General features: G+C 35.9%; 1 protein-coding gene across 3 annotated transcripts in view; it reads right to left on the reverse strand.

Annotated features, from left to right (window-relative positions):
- APAF1 (apoptotic peptidase activating factor 1) overlaps nucleotides 1–24,314 on the reverse strand; it is a 36,613-nt gene extending 12,299 nt beyond the window's left edge. The window contains exons 1-19 of one of the 3 annotated variants that reach the window (XM_067312081.1): nucleotides 23,973–24,314; nucleotides 22,278–22,449; nucleotides 21,820–22,009; nucleotides 20,350–20,547; nucleotides 19,135–19,318; nucleotides 16,538–16,650; nucleotides 15,918–16,049; nucleotides 15,214–15,452; nucleotides 13,297–13,464; nucleotides 12,358–12,489; nucleotides 10,757–10,870; nucleotides 9,962–10,140; nucleotides 7,953–8,079; nucleotides 5,740–5,865; nucleotides 4,777–4,908; nucleotides 2,775–2,900; nucleotides 1,485–1,646; nucleotides 1,092–1,220; nucleotides 196–321 (exon numbers count right to left, since the gene is read on the reverse strand). In XM_067312081.1, the coding sequence (XP_067168182.1) occupies nucleotides 196–321; nucleotides 1,092–1,220; nucleotides 1,485–1,646; nucleotides 2,775–2,900; nucleotides 4,777–4,908; nucleotides 5,740–5,865; nucleotides 7,953–8,079; nucleotides 9,962–10,140; nucleotides 10,757–10,870; nucleotides 12,358–12,489; nucleotides 13,297–13,464; nucleotides 15,214–15,452; nucleotides 15,918–16,049; nucleotides 16,538–16,650; nucleotides 19,135–19,318; nucleotides 20,350–20,547; nucleotides 21,820–22,009; nucleotides 22,278–22,415 (2,715 nt within the window). In that variant the 5' untranslated portion in view covers nucleotides 22,416–22,449; nucleotides 23,973–24,314. Of the gene's footprint in view, nucleotides 1–195; nucleotides 322–1,091; nucleotides 1,221–1,484; nucleotides 1,647–2,774; nucleotides 2,901–4,776; nucleotides 4,909–5,739; nucleotides 5,866–7,952; nucleotides 8,080–9,961; nucleotides 10,141–10,756; nucleotides 10,871–12,357; nucleotides 12,490–13,296; nucleotides 13,465–15,213; nucleotides 15,453–15,917; nucleotides 16,050–16,537; nucleotides 16,651–19,134; nucleotides 19,319–20,349; nucleotides 20,548–21,819; nucleotides 22,010–22,277; nucleotides 22,467–23,972 lie in introns of all 3 variants that reach the window. The other 2 variants (XM_067312074.1, XM_067312090.1) reach the window with 2 other exon arrangements.
- Between the last annotated feature and the right edge of the window lie 10 nt (nucleotides 24,315–24,324).

The raw sequence follows: 24,324 nt of genomic DNA on the forward strand, positions 1-24,324 counted from the left end.
TAAGTGCTAAATCCAAGTCTAAGAGAAGAGAGCCTCTTCTCATCTCAAAATAGGCAGTACATATATATGTGTGTATATGTATGTATGTGTACACATATGTATATGTAAACACACACACATACATACATATATACACATACACACACATATATGTGTGTATCTCACAATTTTAAAAGAAGAGAGATGTCATCTTACCCGTATCGTCTGGTCATCAGAGGATGTCATAAATAAAGATCCATCTGGGGAAAATGTCACACAGTGAACCCAGCTCATGTGTCCCCTGCAATCTGCTACTTTTGATAAAGATTTAATATTCCATAACTACAACAAAAATATGAAAGATTTAGATTACACTTACAGGGAAAAGAGTGCAAAACCCAGAAGAACGATACCTAGTTACATTTTCCTCTAGTGTTTTCTTACTTGCTACCCTGAAATCGTACATGCAACAAGTCGCCTTTTACTGTTCCTGCTTATTACATTTTATTAGCCAAGAAAAAGAAATTCAGCTGCCTTTTTAGCTGCTATAACTTCTAAAAGAGGGGGGTGGGAGTGGGAAACAGGGAAAACAAAAGGAAAACACAAAATCATGGTATAAAAATAAAAGTTCAACTGACCAAGCAGGTTTCAGAAAATAAGATACAGGCTTTAGGACTAGCACAGCTAGACTAAGGTATTCCAGTTGTTGTTTTCTGCTTTGGTGAACTGACACATCCTGTAGTGGTATACAGAATGAGAGGGGTTTTGTTTGCTTGTTTTTTTGAGTTAAAAAATAGGAAGGCCTCTATTGCAAGGATGATAGTGGTAACTTTAAATAAACATAGTAGTCTAGTCTTTTTACGTAAACCTGAATTCTGTCACCCAAAATGAATGTATAACTTGAACACGTCATTTCCCAATTCATATTTTATATTTTAGAAGTGAACAAAACTGAGAAAGAATGAAGCACATTGAAAACCTGTTAAAACAACTACATTAATTTTTACATCAGCAAAAAGCACCTCCTAAAACAAATATAGCTTACTTTATATTACAATTAGTCTTGTCTGGTAAGACAAGTCCTGCTTGCCTTAGCAAAGGCAATCACTTACCTCAACAGAACAGTGAGATAAAGCAACTGCTACTAACTCATCACCAGGACAGAAGTCACAATATTGGATTGTACTGTGATGACTTACAATGATTTGCTTTAATAAATCGCTTGTTTTGACATCAAAGAGCTGTGAACACATAATTATAATAGTTAGCACCCAGTTTGAAGGGTTTCACTACAGACAAATAGTTTAAATCCCCAATAGCATACATTTTTTAATTTAGAAAATATTTCTCCCAGTTAACAAGTTGGTTGCCCACATATTTTTATTTAAAGCACACTTACAACCATGAATCTGAAACTTAACAGCCTAAAATATTATCTTCATTCATAACTTCTACCTGGATAATAACATACTATCTCTAGAAAATTATTAATGTGAGGTACTTACCAGAAGCTTATTTTTGGCTACCACCAAAACTGTGGCACTATTTCCTGACCAAGAGCAACACTTTACTAAGATCTCCACATCATCTGGTTGCTCATCTGCGGTTTTGAAGAAATCTTTTATCTCAATAGTTTTCAGTTCATTTGCTGAGAGCACTTCCCAAAGCTTCAAGAAAAAAAAATAGAAGCATATGAAACCTCTTTTTACTGGCGTGGATGTAGAATACAACAGGGGAGGGTTATTTCCCAATCACTTCTAGGGAAGAAGGACGGGGGAAAAAAAATGCAGGCAAGAAAGCCTCTGCTACTTTCCTGCTACCCAGCTCAAGAAATAGCATTAAATATTCACAAGCCTAGATGGCTTAGAAAAAAAAATTAGGATTACTCTATGGTGGAACCCTCTCCCTGGGTCTCTTCCTATATAAGGAAAACCCTGTTCTCCTTATACAATTCCAGCTACAATTTTGTCTCATCTTCTACTTTAGAATAAAATAAATAGTAAAACCAAGGTATCTGGTCTGCCACTGTTAAGTCCACTTATCATGAGAACTCTGGTATATATTTAGTTTTGTACCTTAATCTCATTGAGACATCTGCAAAAAAGATCTACTGCTTATTTCCATTCCCTTCATCTCTTCTTTCTTTCTGAATGACAACAGCTACAGCAGCCTTTTTTCCCTGATCTAGAAAGCTAAGAGTGCTTTAAGAACTGCTATTTTGAAATAGTACCGTTCTATTGCAAATGATTACAGCAACTATTTAAATGAAGACAATATTTACATTTTGAGCAAAAAGCTAACATGCACCCCCAATTCTCTTCTAGTCTGTACATTAAAATGGAACTTATAAAAAAATAGTGTACTTACTGATGATTCACTTTCAGAGATGACAGAATTTTCAATTAATTCAAAAATCTGTTATGCACGCATGTCTTTTACAAGTTTCAAAACAAAAAGCCTCCCCCCGTTCTCTTAACAAAGTACAGAAAAAAGAAAAAAAGAGAGATGGTGAAAAGTAAGAGATTGGAAATGAGGCTACCTAGGATTTTTTTTTTTTTTTTTTTAAACAACTGCAGACAATTTTCTTTCTGGTATTGGACAGGCCGTTTCAAAGTCTCTTGCTATAAATGGGAACAACGCTCGACTGTTCTACTTTGGTATTTCAAGATTTAATTCATTAAGGCTGATAAAACAGATACAAAGTTTTCTTATACACATTTTGCATTTTATATGAGCTGATAAAAAAAACATCAAAACAAGAAGTTTATTTAAAGATACACTGCTACACTGCGTACCTTTACTGTTCCATCTGTTGAGCAGCTAGCAACATATTCATCATTTGGTGAAAATTTACAATGATTGACAGAATTTACATGACCAAACATCGTATTTCTACAATAGTTTCTGTTCAAATCCCAAAGCTGCATGAAAAATAAACATATAAAAATCATTATATTCATGAATTATTCAAAAAAACAGACTTTTCACGCTCTTCTCGAAATCATGCACTGGCATCCAAAACCTAAGAAGTTTTTCTTAATTTTACCCACATGCTCACAGACTTCATGCAATGCCTCAGGCTCCCCCACAACTTACTTCCATCTGCTAACTTTCATGAAAACTATGAACAGCAGAACTATCTAAAGCTAGTTAAAATTTCTGTGCATCTTCCTTAGTGAAGACAAGGCCCTTAAGCAGCACAAAGTTATTCAGTTTCCTCAGACTGAGAAAGAAGCCTCTTACCCCTTTTCCTTTCATTTTGAAATTGAGAGCTATGTAGCTTACACATAATACTTAAACTGAAATCTATGAAGTTAGTGTTAGACCCTCTGAACATCACCCTTACCACAGTTACTAATAAAGTGAATAGAGCATCCCTTGTTGGTCCTGTCCCCACCCCCTCACCCCCCCGGCCTTTCTAACCCTATCCTCCTCACTCCCCTTTTCTCAGTTTTCAAATTTCTTTGCTTTCTCCAACATAAAAATAATTAACAGCTTTGACTGCTTAGCTGAGAACTCAAAGAAAGAACAGTTGCTTGTACTTTTTTTTTTGGTGCATACTTCAGTTCTTATGCTTATTACTCATGAAAATATCAAACACTGTCTAAAATCTTAACCACATTTGCAACATAAAAGTGGTCACTTTGAATAGCTCCCTTCTAAATTTATCTATTCCAAAGCGTCAGTCTCAAACAGCAAATGCATCTCCTGGGATCTGCAGGAGTCAGCACAAACTAAGTCTCTTCTTTCCCTCTTGACATCAGCTTCTATTATAACTCCAGTTTACACAAACACAGGCTCTTGCCAGAATTCTTCAGATGAGATTTCACACTACTGCTGAGCCAGCCTCATAGCTTGGAAGACACAGTCCTTCCCCACCAACCATCCTACTCCTCACTGTGTATTCCCAACAGCTCTCTTGTACCGGAACTAGGCAATGAGCCAGTACAGGGAACTAAACAAGGAGAAAACTAATCCCACCAAAAGGATTTTTTTGCCAGATTAGCTCCTTGAACTGTATCACTGCAGAATAAGATCAGGAGATGCACTGCAACAAAGGCAGAAATGTACAGCCAGCGCAGCAGGACCACCATTTTCAGTGCCAGTTAACTAGTCATTTAGTTAGCTGTACTGTGAGACTGCACGCGTATTTACCACAGTCTAGGTCTTATTTGATTATTCGTTTCCCCCTTTCCTCAGATGCAGACTTCAGTTGGCTGTTTTCTGCTCCTTCAAAGTAAATATACCTCCTCCCAATCTGAACAGTGCCAGGTGGTTAACCTGCTACATCTCTTGCCTTGATTACTGTTTTTTGTTGGCTTTCACCTTCTTCTGTTTGTTGTTCTGAAACAACTTAATCAGAAAACATAGCTGCCTGTCACTTCTATAATGTAAGGCTTTTTTAAAGCATTCAGCATCCAAATGTTTACATTATGAATATTTTCAATCCTAAATTTCTGCCTTCATTTTTCTTACACTGCTTTTAATCAGATATTCCATTTCCACATTCTACTATTCCCATCCCATCCTCTGTAAGTCTTTCCAAAGCCCTCATGTTTATGCCCTACCAATAGAGGATTGGCCCAATCTCTTTTGTTAGGTAAAACCACTCCTTCCATTCTGCCTTGTTGAAATCCAATTATAGAGTTGTATTCAATACTCTTAATCTGTTGCCATCTCTCTTCTAACAGGCCAACTGAAAAAGCTTATTTTACAATGTTAAAAGTACATTTGTATATCAATAGTTATCCTGTTACGATAAGCAGTAGGAGAATAATCTCATCTTTTTCCACTTACTTTGATGAAAGTGTCATTCGAGCAGGTGGCTAAAAGATACTGACCACTTCTGTTGTTAAATTGGCAGCAATTGACCTGTTCTGAGTGTTCTTCATATACATGCATACATTGACCTGTTCTTGAATTCCAGATCTAGACAGAATTAAAGGATGAAAAACATTTTAAAATATTTTTAACGTATTTTATTAAAAAAATCATTAAGCTATGTTGAAATAAAGGTAAAACCCTGATATGCTCTTAATCACACCTCAAAAAATTTTTGGAAGAGAACAGAAAAATATGTACATTTAGCTTTACATCTAGAAATGAAAGACCATGACTTCAAGTTATCACAATTAGCTGAGAGAGAGAAATATACACTTTTCAAAACACAAACAACTGGAACATGATATTTACCGTCACAGTTTTGTATAACAAGGTTTTTGCAACCAAGTAAAAATAACTTATTCTTGTCAAGACTTGATTTTAGGTTACTGTTAATTTTACAAACCTTCACAGTAGAGTGTTTGAACAATGGGGGAAGGGGGGGGAGAAGAAGGGTGTTAGTTCAGATGACAATTTGAGAAAGACTAGAACTTCATTAAGATATTGCTATAATACTGAGGAATTACAAATTACCAAGGAAAACCCAGCATGAAAAAAGCAACCAACAAGAGAAATTCACATCACATGTTACAAACAGGACTGGACTCATACAGGTCCTATGTTATGTTAAGCATTTTTTCCTTGTGTTAACATTTTTTCCTTGTGTTAACATCATACCTATAGAATTACCACTTCAAGAAACATACGATAATACATGTACTGTAAGTAGTGAATTATCCACATAAGTTTTAGCACAGTTAAAAAAAAAAAAACAACAACAACAACTTTAGCTTAAAGAACTGGCTCTGCTCAAGTTGGTTAAAATTCAAATCATAATTATTACTTTGAAAAAAAATTGTCGGCACTCCATTTATTTACCTTCACTTTTTTATCAGCTGAACAAGTTGCTACAAAGGTACCATCTGCAGAGAAAGAGCAACAAAGTATTTCATCATCATGAGCGCTTATCTCCAGAAGTCTCTCTCCACTTTCTGCTTTAAACACCTACAGAAACAACACAATGAATAGTGAAATCTTACAACTCACATACAATTCTAAAACATGCTACACAAAAATAACATTCTTTTTCTCTCAAACAGCTCTCTTACATAAGCTCTTCTACATAAATATGGTTTTACTCTTGAAGCATTTATAAATTTCATGGAAAGTAACCTGAAAATTAACAAAAAAAAAAATCTTAAATTTGAACTTCAATTTTGTAAAGATAACAGAAATTATCAGGGCAATGAATTGGTGAAAACAGATTTTGCTAACAGATACTGTGTTGTGCAGTTATTCTTAAAAGACACTGACAAAGGACATGGATTTAGGCTTAAAGAATGAGGGTAGAAAAAGCCATTTTGTTGTCAAAAGAGCTCAAAAAGCATACACTGCACCCAGAAACCTTTCTAAAAATCAAAGCTGTTATTAAAACTACTAATTCCAGGTTTATATAAAATATTTTTCAGCTCAAAATAAGAATTTTAGCAGCACATGTTGATTTGGGGGAACAAACAGGAAAAGAGAAGTAATTAAAAGGCTTACTCAGACAAGATGATACAGTCCTGAACCAGTTGCATGGAAGAGAAGGGCAGTTGGGGGGAAAAAAAGTCACACTAATCAGTTTGCCAAACATTCTGGGATTTAGCTTTACACCAGTGAAGAATTCAGGTCTCCCATTCCTTCTCAAGGCTACATATTCTTAAATTATTCAAACTAATCACAAGGCATTCCTTACAGCAGCACTCAGGATACTAAAATTGTGAAGTCCCTATTTTTTTTCTTTCTTGTTTCACTGAACGGGAATATCAGTGACAATGAAATGGTTGATATTTGTTCAAGTAACATAAATATTGAAGTAACAGGAAATCAACATTTACAGTAGATTCTGCAGGATGTCTGTTCTTAATCTAGCAATCATGATTTCCGACTTCACAGAAAGAGCAGGAATAGCCACAGGAACTGAAAAAAAACCTAGTTTTATTTCCATGCCACTATTATGAAAAACATGATTAAGTTCAAAGTTAAACAATGAAAAAATAATTACTGCTAATTTTCCCATTATTCTTCAGTAAATGTTTAGTTTAAACGCAAGCACAATCCACTGATTCTTTTTTGGTTTTGGTAGAAAACGAAGGGAAAAATAAGCAGCCTGCAGTCTTAATGAGGCCATCAAGTACAGAAGCCCAGCACAGTAACTTTAGCACAGCATAAAACTAACACAGCCACCAGGTATCTCCTGAACTAGATGTCATGATCATAACACTGTCGAAGCCAGCAAATGAGTAAATAAATAAATAAATAAATGAAAAGCACAATAACAACACACTAAATAGCCAAATGAACAGCAGCTAAGCACCACTAGTACTTTAATATCAGTATTCAAGTTGTCAAGCATCCAAAACAATACCAAAGGCTTGCAGAAAAGTTGCTCTTCACCCTTACCTTTGGCTGTCTGGAATATGGCTACTTGCCCAGGTTACTGGCTGGCTGATTGCTAGTTTCCTTGAGAGCTGGCTGGCTCCCCTCCAGGCACACTGCTGGCAAACTGGCGTTAGTCACTATCCTCGCTGTCTCCCCTTATCCACTTCCTCAGCATTTTGTGCCTGTTTCCAACCTAGGATGTCCTCAACTTCAGGGGCTCATTTTTCTCCCCAGACTCCTTGCATTTGCATAAGACATTTTGCCACCTAAGCACTGAAGCAGCGTACATCCCATGGAAACTGTAAAGCTATAACTAAAAGATCTTAACATTTCTCCAGTTCTGCAGAAAGTCTGTGAGCTGCAGTATCATTTTCGCAAACAAATACGAAATACATTGGGGTGTGCCACTGAGGCAATGAGCTTCTCCATATCATTAAAAAGGATTCCAACTCGTTTATACATTACACCAATTAGGGTATAAATCATGAAATCATGCAGGTTTAGTGTTTGAACAAGAAGATTATGCTTACTATTTTAAACATGCAACTCAAGGCTTATATAATAGTAAAACCACTGTTTTTGTTCAGAAGAAGAAAAGGGAAAGGACTGTTAACAATTGTTATCAAAATAGCATGGCCTTTCATTTCACTGTTGCATAGATATTTTACCTGTAGTGTTTTATCAGCTCCACATGATGCTATTCTTTGTCTATCCTGAGAAAAGCACGCATGGTAAACTGCATCTCTATGTGGACGAACAACTAGACGGGAGAGGTTTTTCATGGATTTTTTATTTCTACAGGATAAAATAGTCAATAAGTGAGATTTCACAAGGTTTATTATTATCATTCAAAATCTTCTTAAAAAAAAAAACCACACTTGTTCACATATCTTGAGCAGAAGGCTTTAAAAAACAAACAGAAAACTTAACTCTCTACCCTCATGTAGAAATAATAAAGGAAAAAAATTCCTACATTCAAAGTTAAAGCTTAGACACCAAGAAATAAGTGCATGAAAAATTAACAGCTACTTTATATGTGGAGGTGTTGCAGCCTTGTGGAGGTGTGCCCTTTCCAGGACACCAGCCTCCTAACAACTTTTTTAGGATCTGCTATGTGCTATTTCCAAATATAAATTTCTTCCCAAGACTTCTTGTTCTCCTGCAGGTTCCCTTTCAAATTTATTCAAAAACATCTGTACATTTGTGTAGACCTGATTAAATTTACTTGATTTTATAGCAATGATTCAATTCTCATCAGTAGGTATTGAAACAAAAGCTATGATTATCATTGAAACAAAAGCTATGATTACCACTGCATTTCAATCAGAGATTAAGTACAGAATCTAATACACTTTGGGTGACTCCAGCCCCACTTTAACAAAGAATTTATAATTAATAGCAACTGTAATCATCCTGTTTAGTCAGATGTTATCACAGAAAGCTGTCACTGTAATAAGATCATTTTTGGTGATGAATGTATTGTTGTAAGTCACATTTTTTTCTAAAGGCAAAATGAATCCAAGTACTTCACATTTTCATCATCGTCATTTTCAATTTTCAGGCTTAGCATTTAAATAATGGGTAAAGCATCTTGAATAAAGTAGCTAAGCTTTAAAACCAAAGCAGTTTTTCACTGCAAAATACTGACTGGTCAAAACCAAAAAATAAATTTTGGTATATTTTAATAAGGCTAAAATTACTGGTCAAGAGAGCAGGTTATTTACCCACCTATCCTATAAACCATTTTTTAGGACATTAACCTAGAACAGGAAACAAAAACATGCAAGTGTCTGCTCTGTTGATTTCAGCCGTGTACTTGGGCATAAGTTTCCCACATCCAAGGTTAAAGTCCTAAACCACCTGGACATGGACTTTTCTGAAGTGTGCATCTTCCAGGCTATTCTGTTAGAATTAGCTATACAAAATGAAATAACGAAACACTCAAAGAAAAGACTTGAGTTTAAGTCTTCTATCTTCCTGGTTATTACCCTGATTACCTGACAGCCAGTTTACTTTGTAACCACCAAGTACTGCAGATATCAGAACAGAAATATTAAAAAGGAGAATCTAAGAGAGACAGTTACGTAATCAGATGACCACTGGGGAAAATATTTAAATATATATTGTTTGTCCTCATACAACTTCAAAAGACATGAAAACAGACGTTTTATAAGCCAGAAATTGCAAGAGCAGGTAGAGACTACAAAGCTTTTTTAGTATTTCACATCTCACTACTTTCAAAAGCTTCATCAGTTAATACAAATACTTTTCTTTTTTTTAAAGTGTTAAGTTTTATTATAAAAACTAAAAACATACTATAACATACATATGTGATATTTGCATTACTTTTTTTTTTTTAACAAAAATGTATTTACAGAAGTTTCAATTCAAAGTTTATCATCATCTTTCTATGGATATTTAAAATGGCATTGAGTACAGAAGTAAATATATTCTTTTATTTATTTCAATATAATTATTACTCATCTGTGGCCTTACATATCTGAAATTTACCTTCTCCAACCAGTTCTTCAAAATTATTTCATTTCTTCTTCTCATGAAAAACATAGCACTTCTTAAAAAGGTCCTTATATTAGCTGTACATGGTATTTAATTGCAGACTAAAAGTCCCTCTTGGATCAAGGGGTCAGCATATCAGCAGATGGATTGCAATACTTACATCCATTCCAAATAAAATACACCTGCTTCTTGTTGAGCAAGTAGCTTGGCTTGTTGATACACCTCTGATGTCTCCGGCTGGCAAAGACCCAGCTGTATTATGTCAGGAAATGGTTGCCGTCCAAGAAGGTGTCCATTTAAAGACAGAAATTCCTGGAAGTTCTCACGTACTATGCTACCCTATGTACAGTGCAAATAATTTTTATCAGTAGAAAAAGTGGATTTATAACCTAGTGCCTTTTCTTTTCTAATTTTCTGTAGAACTAATATCCTTAGAGAAGCACAATTTCTAATCTATTAGCAAGTATATACGACAGACTGGAATATTTCTTTATCCTATTCAGGAAGGCATATTATTCTTACTTTTTCAAATAAATTGTATTGGTAACTGTGCTTTACTCAATGAGCAGTCAATGTGAAATATCACAAGGACAATTTCAAGTGGCCAACAAAATTCTGCACCAGCCCAGGAAGAGATTACTGTATGGACCCACCTTAATTATCGATGTTATTCTTAGTTATTGAGTTTCATGGTTAATTACTTGGGTACACACTAAAGTTATAACTGAAACTAAGACTGAAAATGATTTTTTAAAAATTTTCTTAATTCTTCCTCTTCAAGTTAAAGTCTCACTTAATACTACCTTTAGCTTTCTATACATCTATATTCTCTCTCTCTTTCTCTCTCTCTATATATATATTTCTTAAAACAAACAAACAAACAAACAACAAAATGCAATTAAAGATGGTAAAATATACATGGAACAGACTGATCATTTACCTGTTAGTATCATACCTTTTGATCCAGGACTGAACTATATTCTACATATTCGTGAATCAGATGGGCAGGGCCTACCAATTCTGTTTTAGCTTTAATCCAATCCAGGGAAAACATAAGATCACAGAGTTCCTGCAAGAAATACAAAATTCAGTTCAAAGTACGAGTTTCATGACAGAATCTACCTAAGGAGAAAAACAGGACATCCATTAGATATTTAATACGCTTCAGTTCAATTGTCTCCATTTAAAAACTTAGGCAATTTCAAGATCTTGTTTCTTGCTTCTCACATGATCTTGTATGAAACTTCTATATACAGAAGGCTAAGCTTACTAATTTGACGTAAAGGATTGCTACTTGGTACAACTATTTGGAGAAGGGGCGGGAGAAGGACGCAACTCTTGAATTCTGTAGCAAACAAGACCCGTTTTAAGATACAACTCTGAAAAAACTTCTTTTAGTCTGGCCTAGCAAAGATCACTCTGCTAATAATAATCCCGTTGTTCCTCCTAACAGATACTGAATTAGAGTGAAAGCAAAAAATCTGTTATAGTTGCATTTAACTTAAAAATGAGAAAGTTGCTTAAAGGAAATTAGAAGCAGCAAACAGAAGCATTAAAAAAGCATACTTGTTAGGATGAGAAAAACTGCTTAGACACAATACTTCACAGATTCAAACTGTATCACCATTTAAAAAACAGTAAATACAGCAAGTATCTAAAAATTGCCATGGTTAAACAAAGACAAAGAATACCTCTTATCTTTTAATAGTCTTCTAAAAAAAAGGAAGTCATGTCTAAATAATGAAAAATAAATGAGTACAAACTCTGGGAAGTTAAGTGTGCGGCCATAATGAGACAGGCCAAAAAACTCCGAGAAACCAGTTCTACTAGAAGTAGAAAGGCTAATAATAAAAATGTTTTTCCAATACATTGGAATTAGAGTTTGAGATAATCAATGAGATAAGTTTGATTAAAAAAACCCAAACAAACAAACTAGATTTGTAAGTTGTTGCCAGGACCAAATTCCAGTGAAACTACTGAAGCAGTGCGTGATTTATATCTTATACTAGCTCAGTACCTAAAGAACAGCAGGTGGCAAAACTGACAGCAATATATTTTTTTAAAGACTCCAAGGTGATACTGGCAACAACAGATTTGCCCGTTAGATGGCTCTTGAAAGCTGTTATATAGAGAATGAACTTTTACACACAAATGAATATGACATAATGAGAAAAATTCCATAAAAAAAGTAAATGTTCAACAATATATTAGAATTCTCTGAAGAAATCAAAGAAACTAGATTATCTTTATTATCATACAATATAAGCTTTCAGAAGACTTCTCACCAAAGTTTCTTCAGAAGGAAAAGAAACACAAGCTATTATGATATGAAATGAAAGATCTTCTCATGAACTGATTAAAAAGGTAAGAGACAAAGGGTAGAAATAAAGTTGTTTTCGTAATACACAATGATCATCAGTGGGGCCCCGAAAGAACTGTATGTTGAACGCTTGTGTATTTGCATGAAAGCCTGGGAGAAGAGCGGGCAAGTAGGAAAAAGGCTGGGCTGAGGGGAGAGCGAGAGAAAGGAAACTGGGGACACTAGTCAGAACTCACCTTCTGCATGTTGGCACCTGCCATATGATACGCTAGAAAGTTATACCAGTACATGCAATCCTCTTGAGATGGAATAGGCATATTAAGTTTGTAATACTTTTTGTACTGATTTACTATGTTTTTATGTAGCTCCTGCAACATGAATCAAAACACACTTTCAATTAATAATACAACAAGGTATGGACTGTTTTTAGTACTATGGAACTTCTTTTTTTATTATTATTTCTCAGTTGTAAAATGTCAACAAATGAAATAAGCAATAACTTGAGTTAAACATACAATTTTAAAGGCAAGCTTTTCTTAAGATTTTTTCCAGAAACATTCTCCAGATATTAAAGATAGAAAAACAGGCTGTTAACTTTCCTTCTTAGGTCAAGAACAGCTGTCAAATCACTCTGGTATTGGCTACTCACACTTAATGTAAAAAACACTTACATATGTAGATATAAGAAGACCTAAAAACTTGCCTGTCCTTCATATCTTATCTTTCTACCTTCTCCTCCAAAAATGATATTTTATTGGGCCCAACTTACAGAGCCTCTTCCTGCAAGTATTGCCCTAAATTGGAGGGGGAAGAGTAAAAAGCACTTCTCAGTATTAAATAATAAATTTCCTTTTCTGGTTTGTTCTTGATGTCTTTTGGAATCATCAGTGGAACATTCCATCTTCTACTGGAAATATCTTTGACAGAGAAACAATGGATATGGAGTCTTCTCTCAGATTAGTTTCTTAGCTGCAAGTGGAACCATCATGAAATCACTCCACATTCTCAAGTTGAAAATAAACACCTTTAATAATAATTAAGTATTAAGTTTAACTGCGTTCTGGACCTATATTATGAAATTGCTTTGGATTATGATTTAACAAAGTTACGTTTTCTGAAAGATGTCCAGCTTTAGAGAGTAAAGTTAAAAATAAGTAGATTAAGCAATACTCTACCTGAAGCTGGTTGCGATTCTTCTCTGTAAGAAAGTCAAGTTGAAGATCATGTAAATAATAATGGAATGACTTCCCATTACGATCACAGAACAATAGTGATTTGTTAACAAATTCCTGTAAGATATCTTCAACTTCTTCAGTTTCCATATCCCAAAGAATACAGAGAACCTAAAAAACGTTCAATAAGATAGAGAAGATAAGTAGAACTAAGGGGTAATTTGACTTGTAGGAACATTATAAAAGGCTACTCATTAACTGACAGCAAAACACATACTAACATAAATATTTTAAAAATGATAATAAATTCAGTAAATTTACAACTCCTTTATACCAAATTACACAACAGGCTGGTTACCAATCAAGGTAGGCTTGTAATACAGAAGTACACCAAAGTCTGGCATTTCCCAGCAATAAATACTAATATCTAAAGCAAAGATTTATCTGGAACTCTGCAAAATAGGGACAGGAAGTCTGATGGCACAAAGCAGAAAGGCTAGATGACAAGATGTCAGGGAACTCAGCAGGCATGGAAAAGAAGGGCAGCAACAATAATGACAGATTCTTTGAGATTAAACAGGAAAACAAAAGAGCTTGTTTTAGAGTGAGCAGAAGCAAGCCTGGTTACAACAGTGACAAAGACGACAGACTTTAAGCTGCAGTAGCAGATATTTGTGAACACGGCATACCTTGCTCTTGAGGTCTACAAATTAATTTTTATTTTCTGAGTAATCCATAAACTGTGTCAGATTTTGAGAAATATCTATCCTGAAGTAGTAATTGATTAATAATTCTGCTATACATAATCAGGAAGCTTTTAGAGGGAAATAATTGTACCTTATCCAGCTTCATCACACAGCCAGGTAAATAAATTAAGGAAAACACCATTATCAAAATATACGCTACAACACGCTGCAGCGCCAACTGTACAGGCTATCTTTGAATCAGATGATCACCCAGGGAAGCAATATTGATCTAGTTGCAGTAAGAGAGAACCTCAGACAGAAGTGGAAGAAGGAAACAAAGAACAGAAATGTTAAAGCTGCTCCCTCTTTTTAGCCACTATAGAGTCCTGAAGTAATCACCAGAGCCACCAGAAAGGTGCTGGGAGGAAATTTCTTCTTGACCTAACTAGCAAAAGCTTTTCTCAAAGCATCGAGGAAGCACAATTACTTTAGCAGAATGTTTCACAGTCCTATATATTTTAAAGCTATTTTTAGTTCACCACAATTTTCAGGCAACATTCTGGGCAGATTAAGGTTGTCAGAATCAAGGCAGACGTAAATAAGACCTGGGACCATGTTTGCAGACTATACACTTTTAGGAAAAAGGGGAAAAATGTAAAATATCCTTTGACTGAATTTCCTCCTCAAATACACCTTCTATCCTTCTAAAGTAACACTTCAGAAGTAAGCTGAATTCTACAGCTGAGTTACTGACTATTAGATGGGAGACTTTAAACTTTACAAAATGTTTAGTAAATGCCTGCTATATGAGAGAGACTGGTGAGAAAAAAAAAAAACTGCAGAGCTCTGCAATACTGAAATCATGGTCTGTCACTTGCAAATTATACATTATATCTTCATTTATCTATATGTGCTGGTTCATGGTGATCATATCTTTTTCTCAAAGGAGTGATATTTTACATAGCAGTTTTTTAGCCTTCAGAGAGCTCAATTACAATCTAATTAAAGAGCTATATTTGAGACGCACATTAAAGTAACATTATGAACACATTTATTCAGTTACAACTTCTTAGTTTCACCACTGACAATAAAAATCATGATACAGTAATGGACCCACTCTACCAATTACTTTTAATCATTAAAGATAAACAACAATTCCAAATTTTATGACTTCTTTAAAGTTATTGTTTGCGTCTCATTAACAACTATGAGATTTCTGCATTGCTATTATTACCTTAGTAGGTACTTTAACATCTTTTGGGAGGATAGAAAGGTCCTTATAATAGTCTTTAAAATTTTCATTTAGTTGTTCAACACTTATGGACATTGCTTCATCAAGAGCTTCATAATCATATGAAGAAGATTTTCTTATTCTTTTAAATTGCTTATTCTGCAGCTGTTTGAGGTAGTATTCCCAACGACCAGGGAAGTCTCGTAATAATGCACCTATCAAGGATATCACAAGAGGAGAACCTGAAGGAAGAGATTAAATTAATCTTAAAGATTTTCAAGGAATAAAGTCCAACAATGTAAATAAATCAGGCTGAACAAATGAGGCCATTTTGCTGATTCACTGATGAAATTCTTGAGGGGCTGGAGAACAGGCAGGCAAATATGCCATCCATATAGTTATCTGCTAAACCTGCCAAAATATTCTCTTATAAATGTGTGTGTGTGTGTGTGTGTGTGTGTATATATATATATATATATATATATATATATATATATAAAGATAGGTTGAAGAAAACTAACCAGAAACCAACATGAGACATTTATTTTGTTTACATAGTTGAAAGACCATCCAACAAACACTTGTGTTATATGCAAGCAGTACAGTATTACAGAATATTCCCTCCTCTTCCAGTAAGCTGAAACCTAAAAGAAAGATAAAAAACATTGAGTAGTAAGTGGTACAATAAAAAGTGGCAAGTATCATACCTTTGCATTCCCTTACAATGCAATTAGCTTGTTCTGGCAGTTCTGTTATTTTCTTATTTACAAATAGAGACAAGACCTCCAGTCCTTTCTCATGTGCTAGTCCACTTTCCACGTGAATCTCATATTTTTTGCCTAGACACAGAAACATGTAAAGAAATGAAAAGAATTTCAAAAGAACTCCTATGGAAATTCAGAATATTTTCTGAGCAAAATCTGGAGCAAAGGATCTGGTTCATGATTTTCTGCATAATATTTAATATGCTTAGTACTAATAATAGTATAAATTCTACCCAATACAATCTTATAATTACAGCTGCATTGTGGACATGTAGCAGTGAACACTTCACACGGTAAAGATAATCAGTCTAATATCAGCAGTGCCACGAAGTTTAGTTTATCCTATTGAGAATCATTGCAGTCTTCAAAGCAGATAGAGAACTTTTAGGATAACATATGGCATGCATTGCGTTGAAGAGCATAAAGTCTTACAGAGCAGAATTCTAAAACTTTGCCACTTGTGCACAAGTTGATAGACACAGATTCTATCAGATTCTTTTAAAAGTTTATATCAACAAATTGCATTTGTGTACACACAACCTGTAGATGAAACTGTTCCTTACCAGCCACAGCATCTGTTACACTCCTGTCCCTGCTGGTAATAAGAACCTGACACTGATTATCAAATGCTTTTAACACCCAAGAATCCCAAATATCATCCAGGACCAAAAGAGACCTAGAGTAAGAAGAAATGGTGCAGATTTCAGATAAACTATTAGTTCTAAAATACTGTATTTTATTTTAATAATGAAAGAACATTTTCAGTATTTGTAATGTATTACCTAAAATATTTCACATATAAATAGAAAAAAAATTTATTAAGAGGGTCAAGAGTTAAACACTGTGCAAGAATGCTGAATGCAAGTATCTCCAAAAATCAAGTGTTTTTACTATTTGTTGCTTTACAGTTATGGAAACCTGTTTTTTTTGCTACAATTGAAACGTAAAAGCTAAAATTTTGAGAAATATATTTTTAGCACATGTCAAGAAAAGCAGAAATATTTACTTCATTTTTCATGTTACCCGTTATTATAAATATGGAAAAAGTTGTGTAGGACAGGATAACTGATCTCTGCTTGACATAGGCTAGTAAGTTTTGTGGGAGAAATAATTTCAGTTTCCTCTTGATTTGAGAGTTTTTGGTTTTATTTTTAAATCTTCAGAAAGCTCTGAGACACTAATCCTCTTGTAAAAGAATCGTCTTGGATGATGGGGCTCTCTTTACTTAAAGAATATCTTATAGTGATTGCATAGCCAATGCTATGGCTAGTTATATTTGTAGGCTACTAACAGACATCTCACCAGAATGATATGTAGAAGACTTCCCTGTGCCTGCCTATACCTCCTTCCATGCCCAGTACGACAGCCCATCATCAGCAATACTTACAGTTTGCTCCTACAATATGTTCTCACATATATCTAACTAGGCTGGATGCAGCACAGGCTGTCGCCTGTTCCCAGCTCAGCCCTTACTAACTGGCCGGCTAGTAAGATAGAAAGTATGTTCCCCCTGAATTCGTGCTGTAAATCCCTTTTCTCCACTGGAGGCACCTACTTGATTTCTCTTCTTTATCCAACTGTCCATTTTCATAAACTTACAGAATTCTCAAAGATACGAAGTTCTTACCCTTTGAATTAATTTTGGCAATATGCTCAAAATGTTCGGGAGGAATGGAGGAGAAGGGAAAGGAGAAACAGGATAGAGATGAACAGTATGATCACATTAACACGATTTCCTAATGAAATAAGGCTTACAGATCAGTCAGACTGGAAAAGTTTTATGACCTTATCCTTGCCTCTTCTCCTTGAGGTGTAGGTGTTCTCTGTAATACTCCTAGCCAGAAGTCAGAGTTAACACCTATTACCTTATCTTGAAACTGATTAATCAACACTGCCATTTCAACAGCACTCTACATGAAATGTCTGGCTATCTGTAAGGAAGACACTTTCACAGCTGCAACTAAAATTCTTTCAAATACTATCAAATACCAAGTAGTTCCAAAATCTGTTACTTTCTTTTTTCCCCCTGAGTTTCCTCAGTGTAATGCTCTTTTGACACAATACAATAAAGCACCGCATTAGATGAGTGACTTTGTGCACCAGAAACAATATAGCATAGTACATCAACCAGAATATCACGCTACTCAGGTATACAACTACCCAGCTACTATTCTGGAATAGCTCATGATGTCAGAGATATATCCTACAGGAAAATAACTCAGTTCTCCTTTCTGCTCAGAAGGGACTAATGTTAAGCATGAATTAAACATCCAGATTCCTCTTCATGGAGGAGTTTTGGTTTTTTAATGAACAAAAAAAATATCAAGAATTGCATCAATGGAGACAACCATTGAATGTGAACGTACTTCAGGGAAACCTGCATTTTCATTTGAAAGTGTCTTGTTTGTACTTTTCATACGAGACTTCACAAAAAAAATAAAAGTTCTTTTCACTGCTTTGTGATAAGGACACAAGGTAACCTTAATAAAGATTTCTTGTGGAGGACCTTGCAATGTTTTTCAAGGTTTTTTTTTTTTTTTTTTTGTTCTATACAAAAAAGGCCAATACTTCTCTACTCAAAGTCATCTATAGAGATCACAACATGGGAATCTTATTCCTGAGGTATCTTGCTCAGGTGCAGGCTTGTTTAGTTTAGTAAAAGTTTTCCCAGAGAGTCATGAAATCCTCAACAAATAATAAGAACTATTTCTCAAACATGAAGAAAAGCTGTGCAGCAACCAAGATTGTACTTGATTAAACTAACTCACTTTTCCTGAGGTTTGAAAGCAACTGTTTTTTTGGACATATTGATCATATCACAAAAAAAATATAGTACACATCATTTGTTTTGAGCATCTCTTTCCACCTCCCATTTTTGTATACCTATCTGTACACCTTACTTTATCACATGCAAGATGGTAATTTAGAAAATTCTACCAGCAATGCCTACCCAAGAAACAAAATTATAAAAGTATTTCTAGCTTTAACTTGAACAAAACTTCCTAATTATCTACAGTAAAACAAAGAGGGAAAGCAAAAAGTGGAAGAGCAAAGATTTTTTAAGAGACATTAAACCACAACACAAACCACTTTGGCAATTAGACCAAAGTTACTCTGCAAAGATTTATTAAAGAATAGTGTTTCATCTTATTGACATCACCTGGGGTATTTGCGTAGCATCAGCAAACGAAGACGATCTTTAGCCTCCTCAATGTTAAGTGGTGGCCTTTGTGAAAGAGTACAGTCATGGTCTAATCTACTACAGAGATTTTGAAGTTTTATTAGAAGCCCTGCTTTGTCCTGTTTTCCAACAGATATCCAGTGAACTCCTCCTGGAAAATAACCTAACAAAGAATTAATTTTAATCATGCTATGTATTTAAAACTAGAAATATTTAATAACAACTTATAATAGTAATCAATAATTCAATTAAAAAGAAAATAGAAAACTGCTCATAAAGTTTATTATAAGCCAAGCTCACAACTCTACTGTTAAGACAGAAGGATGGTTCTACATGACTACTACCTTTTATTTTTAAAGGAACAGGCTATGTAGGGCAAGTACCCACAGAGAATTCAAACTACTGCTGATGCTGTCTGTCCTCTCCACCTGCCTTCCTGACCAACCCTTGGCAGCTCCTTCTGCATCCACCTTTCCTGCTAGTCTGACTCAGCACTCATTCATTTGATCTTGTATTAATGCAGGGGTTCAGAGGCTGGGATCTGAAGTTATCCCAAAACAGTGAGCAAGATGGTATTTAGAGAGTCAGCTGCAGCAGGGAATGTTGCAGTTTCTATCCCTCCATCATGTTTTCTAATGCCTCAGTCCCACTTTCCCCTCCATGTGCCCTATACAGAGAAAAATTCAATAAGTGGTTTCATTTATGAACCATTTTAAACTAAAGTGATAATAGGGTAATCACTCCACAAAAGTCTGCCACTATTAAAATACATGCAAAAGTTACAAGATTTTTTTCTAAATTCATGTAGCATGGTGAGGAGTTGGAGGATTTAACAAACAGTGCTCAAAAAGAATAAAGTTAAACATGCTTATTTTACATTTTAAACTTACAGAAGTAACATTTCAAATTAATTAAAACTGAGCAGTATCTACTCTCATAAACCAAAACAGATTCCAAGGTGAAAAGCTATTCAGAATCTTTTCCCATAAATTAGTAAAATATTTGGTGGAGCTGGAGCACAAAATGGTTATGAAGGCTGTAAGTTACAAGTAAACATTTCAGGAGCACCTAAGGAACTTCAAAACCTAAATCCAAATTACTTTCAAGATGACATAAGATGCCTAGTCACATATGCCCAATATGCATATACCTGTAATAGTTTTTGTAAAAATATAGACATTTTTCTAAAAGTACCTTCCAAGAGCTGGTGATCCCTTAAAGCTTCTGCTGTTAAAACAGTCTTTCCACAGCCTGCCATTCCATAAACTGTGACCCAGCCTGGATCATTTTGCAAACAGTATAGTTTCTCCTTAATAGCATCCACCAGTTTTGGCCGAGTAACGAACACAACTGGTCTCTGTGGTACACCTCCTTCACAGAGAATTGTCTTAACTGAAGTTAAAAATCAAAAACAAAAAAAAACAAAAAACATATCGAAATAAAGAATAAATTAATATGATGCTGCTTCAAAAAAAATACAAAATAACTAGTGGGCTCCCTCCCCCAACTTGTGCCCCATACAAGTGCTCTAAAACCTAATGAACTAACCATACCAGATACCAAAAGAAAAAAAAAATTGCTTTTCAAAAACAAATTACTTAGCAGGCACCAGTGGTGTCCCAATTAATAACTATTTTTTGTGAGCTAGAGCTAGTTATATCAATCCGTAAAAGCACACGGATAATTAACAGCACCAATAGAAACTATGGCAAATGTAAACACAGTTGCTCAACATTGCTATTGCCAACTGCCTAGTTGCTTTCTCAGCCAGAAGTTGCTGCTCCACAGCAAGCAGCAGAAGAAAAAGCATGCCATCTAAGGCTTTTACTTTGTGGTTAACAGCACAGCATTGTGGTCCAAGCTGGACTTTCTCTGATATAAGCTAATACAACAGGCTTTGCAATACAGCGGGTAAAGCACAGTGGAAAAGGTAATGTATGCATAATTAGTCCACTACTGGCCACAAAGTGGACTGCTAGGTGCAGTACCATATTATACTGGTAAGTTTGGGAAAACTTTAGTCAAGCAATCAAAATTCCATGACTTTATGACACTTCTTAAAATACAGAGTGAAAATAATTACACTATAAGATTTACCTGACATTTTGTCAAATGCAGCAGAAGGCTTGTCCCATGAGAAACTAACAATTTATTTCATATCAGTCAACTTATGTAAAATTTAGGAACTTATTCAAGGTAACTAAAAGATCTGTTAGAGAAAATTAAGCAACCTATTACCTAGATCAGCCAATGTGGGGGGTGAGATCTTATAGATTACTCTTCAAGGGAATGTCAGTTTCAGATACTGCAGCTTTTCATGTTAGATTCAGCTTCTTTAATATATACACACATGAAGTCCTTCACTTACAACAAAAATATTAAGATTTAGAGAAAACTATGAGAGGTTCAGGTTTCTGTTTTTTTAAGGTAAGTGTTACTAAGGAAGAGAATTTTCAAAATCACCTGCATAAGACACAACCATCCTCTCATACCACGTTAATTACATGAAATACAGCAATACTGACTAGTACAAAACCAAAACAAATGAATACATCAACTACTCCTTTTTCATCAAAACAGGTATTACAGTCAGTCATTTAGTAAGGAAAAAAAGTAGAACTTGTCTTTACTTTCAAGCACAAGGATTGCCATAGATATACTGACCATATGAAGTCATTCCATCCAGAGAACTCTTCACACTACCCGAGGAGATGGTAGGGATGCCATCCTGAAGAAGTGCAGCAAGATCTCTGTACCCTTCATGAAGTAGTGCATTATAGAAAGATCTATATGAATTATTATCTTTTTTAAGAAGAATGTTTATTAGCATAGCTGCTCGTTCCTTCTGTGTATTCTAGAACAAACATTAAAAAAAAGATATTACACAAAACTAAAAGAGCTTATAAATCATCTAATCTATCACCCTCTGTTTACTATTCTAAAATTAGGCCTCAACTTCAGCCAAGCCCTTAACTCATGAACTGCGATAATAACTGAATGCTAAGCATATGCTTGAAGAATCTGCTGAATCTGGGAATCATATACTGAAACAAATATGTAGAAAAAAGATGCTAAAACACGTGAGCAGTCTAGGAAGAAGAAAAAGTGAAAGATGATTCTACCTGTTGTCTTACTTTCTCCTCCTCCTGTAATGTCAATACTTGGTCAGCAATCATATGATCCATAATGTATGAGGTCTTGATGTCTTTTTCCAATGCTTGGCGATTCAGAAGTAAGTAATTTCTACTCTTCACATCCATGTTTCTTCAGTGTGGAAACGAAAAAAGAGCCAAGCTGGAACCAGAACACAGCTTAAAAGTACAAAGAAAACAGTTTTAAAATACCTTCCAAATTTTGATTTTAAAAAAGGCAGAAAAAGTAGCAGAGTCACTATATTAGTGGAAAATACAGTGAGTCTTCAGGCAAGCTCATACTACAAACTGCAGAAAGCTGAAATATTTAGTTGTTTTTCACCTTCTGTCTTGATATAACAATAGGATGAAAATCTTTTTAGGAATTCTATCATGTTGCTTATGATTCACTAATCCAGCTTGGCTGGACGATATGAAGGCATGTTAAGTCTTAATAGTTCACAAGCTACTGTGAATATGAATAGTGTTCTGGAAGTATTATTTAGATGCCATATGCTATTATATTTGAATAAAAATGTACAGCTGAGCATTACTGTATTTAATCTAACTACAATATTTCTCTGATTGTTCCTCTTAGGAGCACATAAAGCAGGAACAACATTTCATTCTTTAACAATTAGACTCACAGTGAAACACTTGTGCTCATTAAGTGAATGAAAGTTTTTATTTAAAAAAACAGTGAAGTACTGCTAATTTTTGCAGAAGAAAGCACTAACGTGAGTCATTTTCCAAGTTTGTACCACATTATTTTTAGGAAAACCTGCAGAACTAAAAATCACAGTCTGTACAAGCTTCTTGTACATTAGGATCTTGCCAGATATTACTATAAAAGATACTTCTTGTCTCCCTCTGCATCCCTCAAATTTTTAAAGTCCTCGAGTCACGTAATTGGGAGAACAGGATGAGAAAAAAGAGTGGGCTTGTGGTTGACAGCACTGGGCAAGAGCTACAACCGAAAATAAGCTCCCTGTGTAACAAATTCCACAAGATAAAACTCAGTGTTTTCTCCAGCCCTGGAACTGGGTAAAGTCAGATGGGGGAGCCTGACACACGACAGAAGATGGGAGCCCCCAACACTGCCAATGAGTGACCTTCTTTTTGCAGCATCTGATACACAGCAACTGAGTATCAATCTGCTTTATTCCTGTATTTCATAAAATAACGTGCCTGAAGAAAAGAGAAGAAAAGGCAAAAGGTATCTTCTGTCACCTAGAGGTTTTTCAGCGCTGGCTCACTGCCAACGAAAGTCCCAAAATGGTCTCTTTATTCGCACTCCTGAGCGACGACCAAAAACTACATATGCAATTGCAAGCTCCCCCCACAGAGCAACTATGAAACTGCCGGCCTAAGCGTTCACTTTTTTCTTCACTCCCTCCCTCCCCTCATTTAGGGACCAGGTAGATGCAGAAGCTTTCGACGAGGCTGGGAAGGAGTGCCCCTTTAGCCATACAGGCAGAATTCCCTATTTTCACTGAAAATTATGCGGTTAAGAAAGTCCTTCAGGATCTTTTGAGGTACCGCACAGGAAGGACACACGAAAGCGCCCCCGCTACTCTCAGTCGACAGGTCCCCAGGCTGAAATACCTCCATCAACACACACAACAAAAACACAAAGACCCCCCCCCCCCCCCCCGAGCACGGGTCACAAGCACACGCGGCCGTTACCTCGCATCCAGACGAGGCGTCGGGGATTCTCAGCCGGGGCAACTCGCACCAGCGCCTCCCCGCCCGCGGCGGGGCGATCGGAACAGAAACCGAAACAAATTACTCCCGACACCGACACCCCGCCGCTGCCGAGGCCCGCCCGGGGCCTCCCGGCCTCCTCCTCCGCCGCGGCGGGCCCAGCCCTGGCGCCCCCAGGCAGCTTCCCCCGCGGCCCGAGCGGGCGAGCCGCCCCCGGCCGTTAAGCTGGTTACCGGCCGGCAGCGCGCGGGGCCGTTAGGAGCCGCCGCCAACAGGCTGCCGCCGCGCCGGGGAGCAGCCGTCCCGCGGGCACTTCCTCCTTCCGGGCCCGCGC

The sequence above is a fragment of the Apteryx mantelli genome, chromosome 1, assembly GCF_036417845.1.
Source record: "Apteryx mantelli isolate bAptMan1 chromosome 1, bAptMan1.hap1, whole genome shotgun sequence".
Classification (NCBI taxonomy): Eukaryota; Metazoa; Chordata; class Aves; order Apterygiformes; family Apterygidae; genus Apteryx; species Apteryx mantelli.